Source organism: Carlito syrichta, unplaced genomic scaffold (assembly GCF_000164805.1).
Source record: "Carlito syrichta isolate Samal-C Ts95f unplaced genomic scaffold, Tarsius_syrichta-2.0.1 Scaffold312267, whole genome shotgun sequence".
Taxonomy (NCBI): Eukaryota; Metazoa; Chordata; class Mammalia; order Primates; family Tarsiidae; genus Carlito; species Carlito syrichta.
The window spans coordinates 263,149-277,868 of record NW_007256363.1 but is presented as its reverse complement, the minus strand read 5'-3'; the positions used below and the strand labels follow the sequence as shown (position 1 = coordinate 277,868).

The window sequence follows — 14,720 nt, the reverse complement described above, 5'->3', positions numbered from 1 at the left end:
TAGAGAAAAATTAAAACCTACCTAATGCGTTCCAGGAATGCTCAGCATATTAGCAAATTCTTATTAAACTGTCAAAAAAAAAAAGTTTTAAAAGAAATTCCAGTCCCTGGATGCAATTAGAGGCTACCACACAGGATTTGATGGGCCATAAAACTATTAAATCTAAACACTTTCTTTCTGAGCCTAAAAGGCCAGAACATTCCAAAGTGAAGTTTCGGGACTCAGCTATGACTTGACCACCTATTAAGGTGCAGGTGGAACAGATTGTAGAGTAACACAAAGAGCTATACAGACCCCAAAGAACTGAATTAGGGTGTAGGTGAGAGCTTTAGCTGTTGAATTTTCTGGATTTTCCGAGATTAAGTGATCAACCTTAACACTGAGTGAAAGACCATTCAACAGGAAAAATGGTCATTTCCTTTGCTCCAAACCCAAGCGATTTATTTTTGAGTTTTATTGATTTATGCATTTATGTGTTGTATTCAGTGACCGAGTAGATATACATTTCAGCATGCCTCCTAGGAAAATATCCCCATTATTCTCAATTTTGCCTAATCCAGGCAAAGCGCTGACCTACCTTTAAAGAAAATTTTTACTTTTTTTGAAGAGGAGTGCCTTTTATGCACCAGGTGTGATGCTTGGACTTTACGCTCTAGTGATTAATTCTTATTATAGATCTGTGATGTAACGTTCATTCTCCTTTGATAGTGGAGAAGACAGAAGCCTTCATCAAGGGCTAGTGCCAGTGAAAGGTGGAAATGGGGTTTGAACCTGGGTCTGCCTCATACTAAAATGTGACCTAGTTATTTGTCTTTGTCCTTTATTTTATTTATTTTTATTTGAGAAAAAGCAGGGAAGAGCAAAGCGAAAATATTGACTAAAGCTTTGTCCAAATTATATTATTTTAATATTTGGAAAATAATACCTCTTTATGTCATGGTAGTTAAAAAAAGAACAACTTTCACATCTTTTTAAACCTTTATTCCTACCAATTTCGTTCAGCTGTATGTTTTGGATACAATAAAACAATATTTATTCCAACAATGAAAAGGCAGTGACATGCTCTCAGACACACCCACACACATACACACATAGCCCACTCACATTATGTATACGAATATATGGATTAAAAGATTATTGACCTTCTTTATATATGTATACATACTATATTATATGTCTGTAGTGTATAATTTATCACTAAACTATTTTTATATAAACAGTGGCTTCAGTGTTAAAAACACTTTGCAATGAGACAAACATTGCTATCCAAAAATAGCTATTTGAAAATTAGAATCATTTTTATTAAAGATTATTATTAAAGGGTATGATTTCTAGGACTTTGCACCAAAATTTAAGTTATTGGGCTTTCTTGAGAGCATGAGATTGCTTCTTCTCTGAATTATTAGTGTGCTTGATGACATTAAAATGTGATAGCAGAAAATCAGAAGTTCACATGTGTATCTCAACACTGAGGTTGTTGAATGCTAGGAGGTTGATTGAAGTTGTTGTGTACAAAATTGTTACTCCTGGAATCTATCTTTAAAAGGCCCATCACCTGTGGTGTGGTCTCCATGTGATCTGCCAGTTATGCCTGGACTTGACAATTCCATAAAATGACAGAATAATAACCCAGGAATCATTAGAGTATAGTTAATGTTTTAGTCTATTGCAGAGTCCTGCCACAGGAATAAAGTGAAAACAAGTGAGAGCTAAGATGTCACTGCGACTAATTGTTCCTTGAAAATACTTTTACACAGTAAAAAAGAGGTCTAGATGTATATTGGCAGTATGATCACTCAAGGTTATACTGCTCCAGATCCTGACAATGCAACATCACGAAAGCACTGGAAAAATTTTGTCTGGTTTCTTGACCTTTCTTGACAGTGTTTAAATTGTACATTCCATAAATTGTAAATTAAGATTTGTTTGGCCATTTCTACATATTTTAAGAGTAATTGAAGTGGAAGTTTTGTTATTCTTTTAGATCACTGACTGCAGAAACTTTATTTCTGGGTAATCTCAATTGTAATTGTAGGCATTCATGCAACAATGTTAATTGTGTTTTTAAACAAACCTGTGTAACAGTAGTTCCTCTGTGAAGAAAGGATGACACACACAAGGATGTTATGGTGCACAGTTATCCAAACACTTTAGTATGTCAGACCCTGAGTTTAGAACCACACAACTTCTTGGTACTTGGTCATTGCATATTTTCCCCATTATGTAATGACTTCCTGTGCAGATGACAAAACAAGTTTCCTCAACAAAATTATTTTCATTGCAGCTGTTTTGGTGACTAAGTTTTTACAGGAGCTTTTAAATCAAATGCACCTAAAACAACAAACAAACATACTTTAGGCAGTATTAACATATTATCCCTTTTCTCTCTTCTCGTTCCCCTTTTTCCTTTAAAATCTTGATTTTGGAAACTCAAATTTTCTTCCCATAAAAGAGAATTATTTTCAAAGAAATAATTTGAACCAGAGTTACACATTGCTTAGTGGTTCTGCTCAAATCTGGGTATTTGTCTCACCGTGAATTAATGTTCCAAATGACATATGTTTACTGTCATTGATAACTAACATTTTATATTTTCCTCTATTTATTGTTTTGTGGTGGTTTATTGACACCATTCTCATATGTATTTTAATTCCTTTCCTTATCAAGCCCAGCATGATAAGTTTTGGTTTGCTTGATGATCCAGCATCTTGTATCTATGTGTAATATTTTGGAGTTGACATTAAACATTTGGAGGCTATTTTGTAATTGGTAAATTGAGCCTTCTCAGCTTTAAGTAAACTCTCTGTTTATCCTCATCTTCTCCCATTTTATTTTAATTTTGTCATTTATTTTTGCTTCTAATCTGACGTCTAGGAAGGTGGACATTTCTGAATAAGCAAGCTTATAAAACACACCAGATAATGGTGAAGTGTGCTATGGGGCTGTCACTCTAAGACAGTTTAATTCTTTGGGTTTAAAACTAGTAAGAGATACATGTCTGATTAAACGTAACCTATATACCTATGACCCTTTCCAGAGGGTTACTGACAGAAAAGAAATATTCATCTGCAGGGAATGGGTGACCACCGGCAAACCATGTGATAGCTACCACCTACCCTACCACCACCATCACTTAGTTTTGCCCTCTTGTTTGCTATGAGGGCCTATCTTTGCTCAGACCATCATGCATATTCCATTAACTGGGATGGGTTCTTGAGAAATAAATTATCTACCTCGCTGTTATCAAAGTATGGTTCATGGAACCACAGCATTAGCCTCCCTCTAGAGCTTGTTAAAAATGCAGATCTATAATCTACTGGGTCAGAATCTGAATTTTCTTCACAGCCCCACATGATTTTTGCACACATCAAAACTTGAGAAGCCATGGACAGAGGCTGGGATGAAACTGCCTGTTAGTTCCCAGCCAAAGGCATAGCTTAAATCCTCAAACATGAAACAGTGTTAGATGTCACATGAATATCATTCCCTTCCGAAGACTCTCTAAGGTCTTCTGAGAGCCTGCCGATTTCAGAAAGACTGCCTGAAATGAACAGGAAGTCAGAAGAAGACTCTAGATAAATGAGAGCAATGTGTTCAAAGTAGTAGTTTTCAATAAAAAACCCAGGGACAGGCAGGCTTGGTATTCAGGCCCCTAAAATTTATGTACACAATAGGTTTTCTATCTTTGCTCCTTCACATTCAAATTAGAAATAAATGTTTCCATTAAGGTTTGGTGTAAAATATAAAACAAAACAACAAACACACAAAACTCTATCAAAATCTAGAAGCATAATTGTATTTCTCAGACACAGGGAGGATAGTGCCAGTCCATGCTGCTTTTCAAAGCTATTTACCAGTTCTAGCCCATTTAAATCACTGTACACTGGAGTTAAAGATTCTTATTAACCTCATAGGTAGCTGCATTCATATCTGATGAGCTGATGTAAATCTCAGTAGTAGATTACAGGTTCCATAATGTAGGACATTTAGTTAACCGTCTATCAAATGGTGGTTTAGGGAGGCAGAACTTCACTTACTTCGTTAAGTTATTGCAGACCCTTGCAGCATTTTCCCATCCTAGGGCATGTGATTTAACTCTAGTAAGAAGCTTTATTGTGAATAGTTCTGAGGTTAACTTTTGTTCTGTAAAACAGAAAGCACTGATGTTTTACTTTAGCCCATAGCCCATTTTAGGGGGTAAGGGAGGGGTGATAATAAACAATGATATTAACTTCATTTATTTCCATAGTATTATATTTATTCTTGAAAACAGAAGAGTAGAGAAACAAAAAATGTACTGAAAATTTATACATTTTTCTTCCAGGTATTATAGATTGATAACTGGACTATACAAATGCTGACAGCTCATTAGACTTTCTCTGCAGTTCACTTTATGGAAATCTGTAAACAGGTGGGAGCTGGGGGCTGAGGAAAGGCATGTTCTCGTTGCAGTTGTTGGGTTATTTGCTATTATCTTGTTCCTAACTCTCCAAAGGATTGTATACCCTGGAAATATCGAAATTATCTCCTTAGACAGTCTCTCCCGATATAGGTCCTCGCAGGGAGTTCCTTAGTTTGGAGAAGATTCCACTGTCCTTTAAGAGTTTTCTCTCTAAAGGAAGTGAGCATTTTATACTATATTTGCAAAGGAAGGAGCACTGGGTTTTAGTTTTTTTTTTTTTTTCTGAGCATCAAAAATATTGCAGAAGAACCTCCATACTGTTTTTCAGAATGACTGTACCAATTTACATTCCTACCAACAGTGTACAAGGGTTCACTTTTCTCCACCTAGTGTCTAATGCTTGTTATCATTTGTCTTTTTTTTATAATGACCAATGTAACAGGTGGAAGGTATTGTTTTATTTTGATTTTAATTTAGATTTTCTAGATGATTAGAGATGTTGAGCATTTAAAATATATATATTATATATATATATATGTAAGTCATTTGTATCTTTTCTTTTGAGAAATGTCTGTTTAGATCTTTGTTCATTTTTTAACTGGGTTGTTTTCTTGCAGTTGAGTTGTTTAAATTCCTTATATAATTTGGATATTAGTCACTTATCTAATGTATGGTTTGCAAATATTTTCTTCTAATCCCTAGGTTGTCTCTTCATTCTGTTATTTGTTTTGTTTTTGCTATAAAGAAATGTTTTGGTTCCATATAATTTCTCAAAAATTAAAAATAGAATTGCCATAAGATCCAGTAATCCCATTTCTGGGTATATATGTGTAGGAAAATAAATCAGTGTGTTGAGATACCCACACTCCAATGTTCATTGCAGCATTATTAATAACTAAGATAAGGAATCAACCTGTGTCCATTGACAGATGAATGGATACAGAAAATGACATATATATATTTCTGCAATGAAATGCTACTCAATCTTTAAAAGTGGGGGAATTCCATCTTTTGTGGGAATACAGATGAATCTGGAGGATATTATGCTAAGTGAAATAATCCAGGCACAGACAGACAACTATGGAATCTAAAAAAAGTCACTGCCATAGAAGCAGAGTAGAAAGATGGTTACCAGAGGCTAGGAAGGGAGGGAAAGAGATGAGGAAAACAAGATGTTGACCAAATGGTACAAAGTCTCAGTTAGACTGGAGGAATCTGTTTCAATGACCTATTATACAGAAAGGTGACCACAGTTTGTCATAACTTATTGCATATTTCAAAATTGCTTAAATAATAGATTTTTAATATTCTCACTACAAAAAAAATAAGTTGGTGTGGTGATGGATATGTTAATTAGTTTGTTTAAATCTTTCTATAATGTATACATAGATCAAGACAACACATTGTACCCCAGTTATTATTTGTCAATTAAAAATAAATAAGTAAATATAACAATTTGACAATAATTGCAAAGGAAAGCTGACTGTGGAGAATTTTAGTGAATAATGATGTTAAGAAGGCTAGGTCCTCAGAAAAATTATGAAAATGTATAAAGCTATCTAAGGACTTCTTTTTCCAAACAGCATTAGCCATTCTGTCACCCAATACTTTAAGATTGTTTGACTTCGGAGTTTACACAGAAAACATTCACAGACATTGCCTCAACAGACTATCCAGCTATATTAAGAAGTGGGTAGGGCAACTCTAGCTATAGACGTTTTGCTGATGGAATGTGCCTCTTGGTTGGCAAGGCTAGACCTGAAGCCCAGGTCTTTTGACTCTTAAGCCATCATACGCTATTATCATTCTGGGATATAAGTATATATACAGCCTTTGTGTGTGTGTGTGTGTGTGTGTGTGTGTGTGTGTGTGTGTGTGTGTGTGAGAGAGAGAGAGAGAGAGAGAGAGAGCGAGAGAGAGAGAGAGAGAGAGAGAGAGAGAGAAGCATTTTCCTTATGGCTGTGGTATAATGTATTGCTGTTAGCTCTAACTAAAGAAGCAAAAACAAAATGCCAGGCATATGAACAAAGTCTGAATATATCAAGAACACCAAAAGTCTAGGCATCTATACTTGAAGAAGTATCTTAGGGATGATAAAAGCGTGGAGGAGTGAATATAAGGAAATAGAGTTCTGGGATGTCATATGGGATCAATGCTTACTTGTTGGTGTAGATTTTTTGGATATGTTATCTCTAGAATGTGCTGACCTTTACAGAAGTCAGGATTTTTATGCTTCGATCAGCATGGGCAATGCCAGGACATGTTTTTATAGTGATACCACCTCAGCCGTGAGTTCGATTTTTCCAGGTATTGTGAAACTGTGTCTTCAGTTACAGTACAATAAACAGCTGCAAGTTGAGAATAGGAATGAAAACGAATCCCTGTCTTTGTAAAATGCAATCTGACATTTCTTGTTCTTAAGAGCAGAAGATCAGAGTTTCACTGTGGAAAATGGATAAGGAGAGTAAAAGGGTTTTTTTGCTTTCAAGCACTAGGCTAGGATAACTATATCCTGGTTTTAAACAAGGTTTTACCGTGCTAAGCCATTTATAACATTTTAAAGTTCATAGTATTTATCCCTAAATAGAAAGGTTTATCGTTATCTCTCAGGTATAGGTGATATTTGAAATATTTAGCCACCAGTACAGCAAAGGGCTTTGGTCAATTAAAAGAGATGCTCAGATGCTGGTCTGCAGTACTCTAGCCAGGTTGGATGTACCCAGCTCTTCCAGACATTAATGTAATGTTTAAGTTGCTGGATTGTGGGGATCTCTGAAGGTTCCTTGGGAGGAAAGGAAGTGATGACACATCGAAACACATTGGCACATTGAAGGAATTCAAGGATTGGGTTATTTACTTCAGAGTCATGGTTATTTACCTATTAGAATGAAAGTATTTTAACAAGCAATTGCCATTCTAGCGTGTACCAACTTAATCTCAGGTCATCCTTAGAGGAATAGGCACATTTTTTATTGTCTCTCTGAATGATCCTTGTAAAACTGCATTCTAATATAAAACAGTGTTGAAAATAATGAAACATAATGCATCAATAATTTTCCTTTGTCGCAGCAAATAATCACAATTGAATTAGATCACCATGATCACTCATATTTGTCCCAGGGAGGGTGGAGTCTTTTAGGTTTTCCTCCTCTGTTTTTTTATACCTCCTAGGGGTAATATCTGAGCCTCAAATGGTAATAACATTATCACAGACCCCTATATTCCCCCTACATCCAGGATAATCCTCTTGGAATCATTCATTAAATTACCAAATGTTTATTAGATGTTTATTATTGGGAATAATGGTAACTTAGAATTTTGGGAACCCCAAGCCAAAATTTCATCCTCATATGATTTAACTTTTGGGAAATAAACACCAAGAAACAACAAGTGCAGGAGACATTTGCATCTGAGCAGGTCAGTTCAGAAAATAGATGGTGTGGCCTGAACTTGCTTCTCTCTTGATAATGTGATTTGGGTAAAATATTTATGAAGGCTGACACTTTCTACAAGATAGATGGCTTGGATGAAGCAGATACTATTTGTGCACTGTTCTGTTGCATTTTGACATTCTGTATGGAATGTCTATAGATATGTCTTACGAAACCAAGGAAACCTTTTTGTGGATTCGGATGTCTTTATCGGCAGAACTGCTATTAACCTACTTGATGTCTTAGTATTAACTACAATAAGTTACTCTGAGGGTTTCTCTTTGTTGCACCTCTTTGCTCAGTCATATTGTTCACCAAAAGTATATATAGAAGATCTTCCCACTGGATTCCAAGATTCTGTGCCTTCTCACAGCCATTGGCATGGTAGTGTTTCTCAGGCACATGGCACTTCTACTCTCTTGGTTATCATAGCCCTGAAATATTGATGGAGGACAGTTAGCTATGTTTGGTATCAGGGAGTCTTTTATGCATTTAGGGATTCTAGAAAAATCATTGTCCTGGGGGAGTGGTCAGACATGCTGGGTTCTTGTCCTACTTTGCTGCTCATCTCTGTATGACCTTAGTTAGGTAACATCCTCCTCAGGATATCATTTCTTTTTGGTTAATTGATGGTTAGAGGAGTCTGACCCAAGCAATCAATGTTCCTCTGGCGTTTCCTTCCAACAGCAGTGACTGATCTGGAGCTATTTTTCATATTTCCAAATCTTACTTAAAATCAGGTAATGGTCCAGATGTCCATATGTATTGTTACTTAATAAAATGTGTTTTTTGGGGGCAATGTTTTAAAAGTCCCTTTGACAGATATTCTCCAAGGAACTCTTGAGGGGAACAGATTAGTGACCTATACCACTTGATGGTCTCTAGCTCAAATATTCTGTATCAATCCAGTGACCTGGAGAATATTGATGTAAAACTCTTTCATAGTTTGGGTGTGGTGGTGCATGACTATAATTTCAGCACTTTGGGAGACTGAGGCAGGAGGAACGCTTAAGGCCGGGAGTTTGAGACTGGCCTGTCAACATAGCGAGACCCTGTCTTTATAACTAAAAAATAGCCAAGCATAGTGGTGCATGCCTGTAGTCCCTGCTACTCAGGAGGCTGAGGCGGGAGGATGTCTTGAGTCTAGCAAGTTGGGGCTGCAGTGAGCTATGATCCTTCCACTGCACTCCAGCCTGGGAGAGTGAGACCCTGTCTCAAGAAAGCAAAACAAACAAATGAAAAACTTCAAAGTCATAGGAAAAGTAACCTTTCTCGAAAACAAATCCATTGTATTGCTTTTTGAACTTAGACTTTTACTATTACGTGGTTATGCTACTATTTAGATGTCAAGTGTGATCCAGCACTGGCAGCATCAGCATCCTCTGGGAGCTGGTTAGAAAGACAGTCTTGGGTCTTATCTCAGACCTACTATACCAGAAGCTCTGTGGATGCGATCCAGAGAGCTGTGTTTTCACAAGTCCTCCAGAGGGTTTGACTGTCCACGAAAGTTTGAGAATCACAGAAATTTTTTAACACCTCAGTGTAGCTTCATAAACTACGACTCACTTGATGCCCATCATCATCCTGTGAGTGGCACTTGGACAACTACATTTACTCCCATTTGATACAAGGTAGACACTCAGACGAGTCAATGACCTGGAGTCAAACAGGCAGTTTTATATATTTATAATTTATCTCTCAGTTCTTCTGTATATTGCTTATAAATATTGTATCAGTTTCTCCTCTACTCACACTGATATGAATTTGACTATCAATTTTTGGAAGAAGGCCTATCACCTATGTTTTTTCAAGTATCCTCTAGAACTATTATTCCATTTATTTTCTTGTTTCTTGCTATCTTTCTCAAAAGGATATAACTGCTACCTTGCTCAAAATGATTTAAATCACATTGGGATATCTAGTGTATATATTTTATAACATTTAAAAATATGGCATAAATGGTAGAATATATCTTTATTGAAACTTTGAAAGATAAAATAAAAACAGAAGAAAAATTAAACTCACCCATAATTCTTCCACCCATCATAATTAGTATTTAGCTTGTTTAGATTCATATACCAATAATTGCATTTGTACAAATGTGGAATCAAATGTGCTATACAAGTCATTTTGCAGACTTTTTTCTTTCCTTAATATATCTATGTATCTTAAACATCTTTCTATGTCTGAAAATATTATTTTGTATTTGCAATAGTCAGAATTCCCCAGAGAAACAGAACCCATAATTTTGTTTGTCTCTTGGAGAGCTGTCCTTTTATCTCTCTCTCGATACATACATAGTCTATCTATTTCTAGCCATAGATAGATATTTTCAGGAATTGGCTCACACAATTGTAGAGGCTGTTAAGTTCCACAACTGCAGGGTAGGTAGGCAGGTTAGAGACCCAGGAAAAAGTTAATATTGAAGGCAGTCTGCTGGTTGAATTTTCTCTTCTTTTCCTCGGGGGAAGCCAGTCTTATTCTCAAGACTTTCAATTGATTCGATAAGGTCTATCCACATTATGAGGGGTAATCTTCTTTACCCAAAGTCTACTGACTGAAACATTAATCTCATCTGAAAACTACCTCCACAGCAACATCCAGATGTGTTTGGTCAAATATTTGGGGCACCATGGCCTAGCCAAGTTGTCTCAGGAAATTATCTACCACCATACTTTTACTTTTAGTGGACATATATATTTCATTTTATATATGAGCTACAGTTTAACCAATTCCCTAAGGCTAGGCATTCAGGTTGTTCTCAAGTTTTTCATATATATATATGTATGTGTGTGTGTGTGTATGTGTGTGTGTGTGTATAAATATATCACATCTTTTACTCTTGGACTCGTTTTTTCTCTTCACGGGCAATATACAAAGCTTGGGAAAAAATTTGTATTTCTGAATTTTTAAAGATATGACTTCATATTGCCAAATTGCCCTTGCTATTTGAGACGAAGGCCAATGTCAGACCCGCCTTGATCATCCTTTTTCTTTCTCAGCCTGTCAGTCTCTGGGAACTGGCATGATGCTGAGTTCTTGGGCCACCTCCTCGATTGAAGAAGTGGCAGAGGCCGGGCTCCAGGCGCTTCGCTGGCTGCAACTGTACATCTACAAGGACCGTGAGCTCACCAAGCAGCTGGTGCGGCGGGCTGAGCGGATGGGCTACAAGGCCATATTTGTGACAGTGGACACCCCTTACCTGGGCAACCGCTTCGACGATGTGCGTAACAGATTCAAGCTGCCGCCGCACCTCAGGTAACCACCATCCTGGGGACCCTGGGCTTGATCTTATCTAGAAATCACAGGGTCTGGGCTCTACAGATAGCTTAGTTGCTGAATAACCGGGTAATTGCCAGAAAATCACACTTGTTTTGTGTGTGTGACTTATTTGAGCTATAACATAGAGACAGAAATTGTCCATATACTTGTAAAAGTCAAATAAATGTTTGTACTAGAGTGTGTTAAGGACTCTGGAAAGTAAAAATTGCCAGATAGAGGATACTTAATTTCACTCAAGCAACAAATTGTTATTGTGGTCCTTGTATCCTAAGTCTGTTGAAATAAAAAAAGTCGCCCTTAAATTTTATTTGCAATTGCATTTGGAACAACCAAGGTTAGGATGATTGAACAACGAGAAAAGAGTAGAGATGAAAGAAGAATCTTTGTTTCCTCATCTTCTACCTCTTCTTTCACCAATATTCCTCTTTCACTGTGGTTCATCCTTGGTTCAAGATTCATCACTCAGTCCCTCACTCAGTCACTCACTCACTCACTCACCCATCTTAGCAAAAACAACGTATCCAATAATCTGAAATTGCATTACAATGGTTTTATCGGGTCATTCATTCACCCTGTCCTTAGTAGTGAATTATTGGCTCTTTCCCAGTTTTATTGTGGGATTAGAAGCATCTGGAGTTAAAGGTGGGAACTCAGAGGAGTATTCTGGGAAAAAGCTCCAACATCTCTAAGCTATAGATCCCTTTTCGCTATCATTTTTCCCTTCTTTTCATTTCCATGAAATGTATTATTGGGTGTTTCATATCAATGTGTAACTGACGTCTCATTGTCCTCAGGGTTGGAAGCATTTGAATAGGTATCAAAATCTTAGTTTTAATGGAGGACATTTTTCTGATGGACTCCCAAAGTATCCGTCAGAGTATGTGAGACGTTGAAGAATGCTTTCCTGGGTGCCAGACAGTCCATTGCTTATTCTCTCTAAGTTTTAATTGTATTTGGAAAAAACTAGGGTTAGGAAGATTGAAAAAAAGATTAAAAAGTGGAGACTAAAGAAGCCACATGTAAACATACTGTGTTTACTCTTCTAAAAGATTCAAACACTAAAAGATTCACAATCAAATAAACAGTCCATGTGAGGACAAGAAGATTGTTGGAAGCCAGGAATTTCACATATATTATAGTTGGCATTGGGTATATTTCAATGATCATGGAAGTCAGTATACAGTCTCGTGTAAGTGTCATTTAATAACCATACAATTCAGCCCGGCTCGGTGGCTCAGCCTGTAATCCCGCGCTTTGGGAAGCTGAAGTGAGTGAATTGCTTGAGCCCGCGGGTTCGAGACCTACCTGAGCAACTTGACGAGACCTCATCTCTACAATAAATCAAAAAATTAGCCGGGCGTGGTAGCATGCACCGTAGTTCCAGCTACTTGGAAGGCTGAGGCGGAAGGATCGCCGGAGCCCAGCGGGTCGAGGCTGTGGTGGCCGGGAGCAGCCACTGCACTCCAGTCTAGGCTACAGAGTGAGACCCCATCTCAAAAAAACCAACCAACCAAACAAACAAAAAACCATACAATTCAGTGGTGCATATACCTATGTGAGCATACACTAGTGTGCATACATGTGCGAATTAGCTGTGCGATGTTACCTGCAAGATACTTCCAGGCAGGTTAAGGATATTATTTCTGTATGTGACCCCTACAGTGAGCCAATGGCAGAAAAGAAAGTGCTCTCCTTGCCAACAAAGTTACTCCATATATCCCAGATGCAGGATTACCTAAATACAAGAGAACAAAAATAAAAGCCCCTGATATAGTCTTATGACTTGCCAAATTTTTCAGAAACCGAATGACGTCAAGTTTCCCTAAGACAAAATATGAATTTATATGATTCCTCTATTCTGACTACCTTATTTTTTTTAAGGCTTTTAAAAATAATTAGTTTTCCACTACCCAGGCCTCTTTATTTTTCATTTTTTGAAACCGGGTCTTACTCTGTCACCCAGGCTGGTCACAGTGGCATGATCACAGCTCACTGCAACCTCAACTTCCTGGGCTTAGGTGATCCTCCCACTTCTGCCTCCCAGGTAGCTGAGACTATAGGCACACACCACCAACTCCCACTAATTTTTTGATTTTTTGTGGGGATGAGGTCTTCTATGTTGCCCAGTCTGGTCTCGAACTCCTGGGTTCAAGCAAACCTTCTGTCTTGATCTCGAGGGCTCAAGTGATCCTCCTGCCTCAGCCTCCCGAGTAGATGGGACTACAGGAGCAGGTCACCATGCCCAGCTATTTTTTTTTTTGTAGAGATGATGTCTCACTATATTGCCCAGGCTGGTCTTGAATTCCTGGGATCAAGAAATCCACTGGTCTCAGCCTCCCGAGGTGCATGGATTGCTGGCATGAGCCACCGGTTAGCATATCTAGGGTTCTTGCAGGAAACATACCTCATTATTTTCCCCTGGCCATTTGAAAAGGAATTTACTCTTCCTTTTCGGTCTCCTCTTACCACTACTACTACTACCAATAATAGGAATAATAAATATAGGAATTTTTTTTCTTTGAATTGAGAAACACTTTCTTGCCCTGAATAGCTAAATGTGTTTTGCAGAGGCATCTACTTAGATGACACAATTGTTAATTCTGGCTGGTACCTTTTGCTCCTCCTGTGCCGAGGCCACTCTGTGAGTGGCGGGAAGGTTGATTTGCTTTTCCCCCTTTTCTTTTGCTCCCGGACTCCTGCCCAGATGACGTGAAGGACCATGAAACAAAGGCCCTTTTCAGCTGTTGGTGTGCACAGGACTGGCTGCGGCTCCCCAGCTTGTCACATCTCCGGTCTGAAGATGATCAAATAATGAGCAACACATCCAGGTTACAGGGAACACGGGAAACACCCCGTGGCTGGGTGTATCCCAGCCCCCAAGAGCGCACACTGGTGTTGTTTGTGCTAGTGGACTTCAGAGCAGGTCATTGCCTTCTGGTCAGTTCCTCAGTGGCCCACTTTCAGCTCTCGAAGGCAGAACACACTAATGGGAGGTCCAGGCTTCCGCTTGAGGCCACATACACCCAGAAAGCTCATCTGTTACAGCCTGATATGCAATCGGCTTCTTTTCACAAGTGACCTGACTCATAGAAGGTGAAGCCTGGCTTTTCAGAAGTGAGGTTTGGCAGGCACAGGCGGCAGGAAATCCAGAGGAGAATGAGTCTGTAAAGCATGGCTCCTTCCAGCCCTTGCTACTTCCTCTGCCCGGGAGAGGGGGAGGTCCTGCCTGGCTCCAGGCATCTGGGACCAGCAAAAGTTCAGAGGTTTGGTAGTCTCTGCTTGGTCCATATGCAAAACACATGTATGTGTGTACATTAGTAATGGCATGCAGGTTCCTGAAACTGAGAGGCAGTCAGGAGAATTCTCATCTGCTCTTGGAAGAAGCAGAGTGAAGTCAGTTCACCATGCTGATTCCTGAGGCTTTGAGGCAGGGGCCTTTTCTTTCTCCATCCCCCCATGGAGAGGGTCCATTTGCCGTGGATTAAGATTTGGCTCTTCTGTGCAGTGCCAGAGCAGTTTAGAGAGAACAAAAGTAATCTATCTTTCTTTCTTTCTTTCTTTCTTTCTCTCTTTCTTTCTTTCTTTCTTTCTTTCCTCCTTCCTTT

The 14,720-nt window shown here is 38.4% G+C and overlaps 1 protein-coding gene across 1 annotated transcript in view; it reads left to right on the top strand.

Moving 5' to 3' along the window:
• HAO1 (hydroxyacid oxidase 1) overlaps positions 1 to 14,720 on the top strand; it is a 56,740-nt gene that overhangs the window by 14,891 nt on the left and 27,129 nt on the right. Inside the window, exon 3 of the mRNA XM_008069870.1 lies at positions 10,836 to 11,091. Coding sequence (XP_008068061.1) covers positions 10,836 to 11,091 — 256 coding nt within the window. The remainder of the gene's footprint in view (positions 1 to 10,835; positions 11,092 to 14,720) is intronic.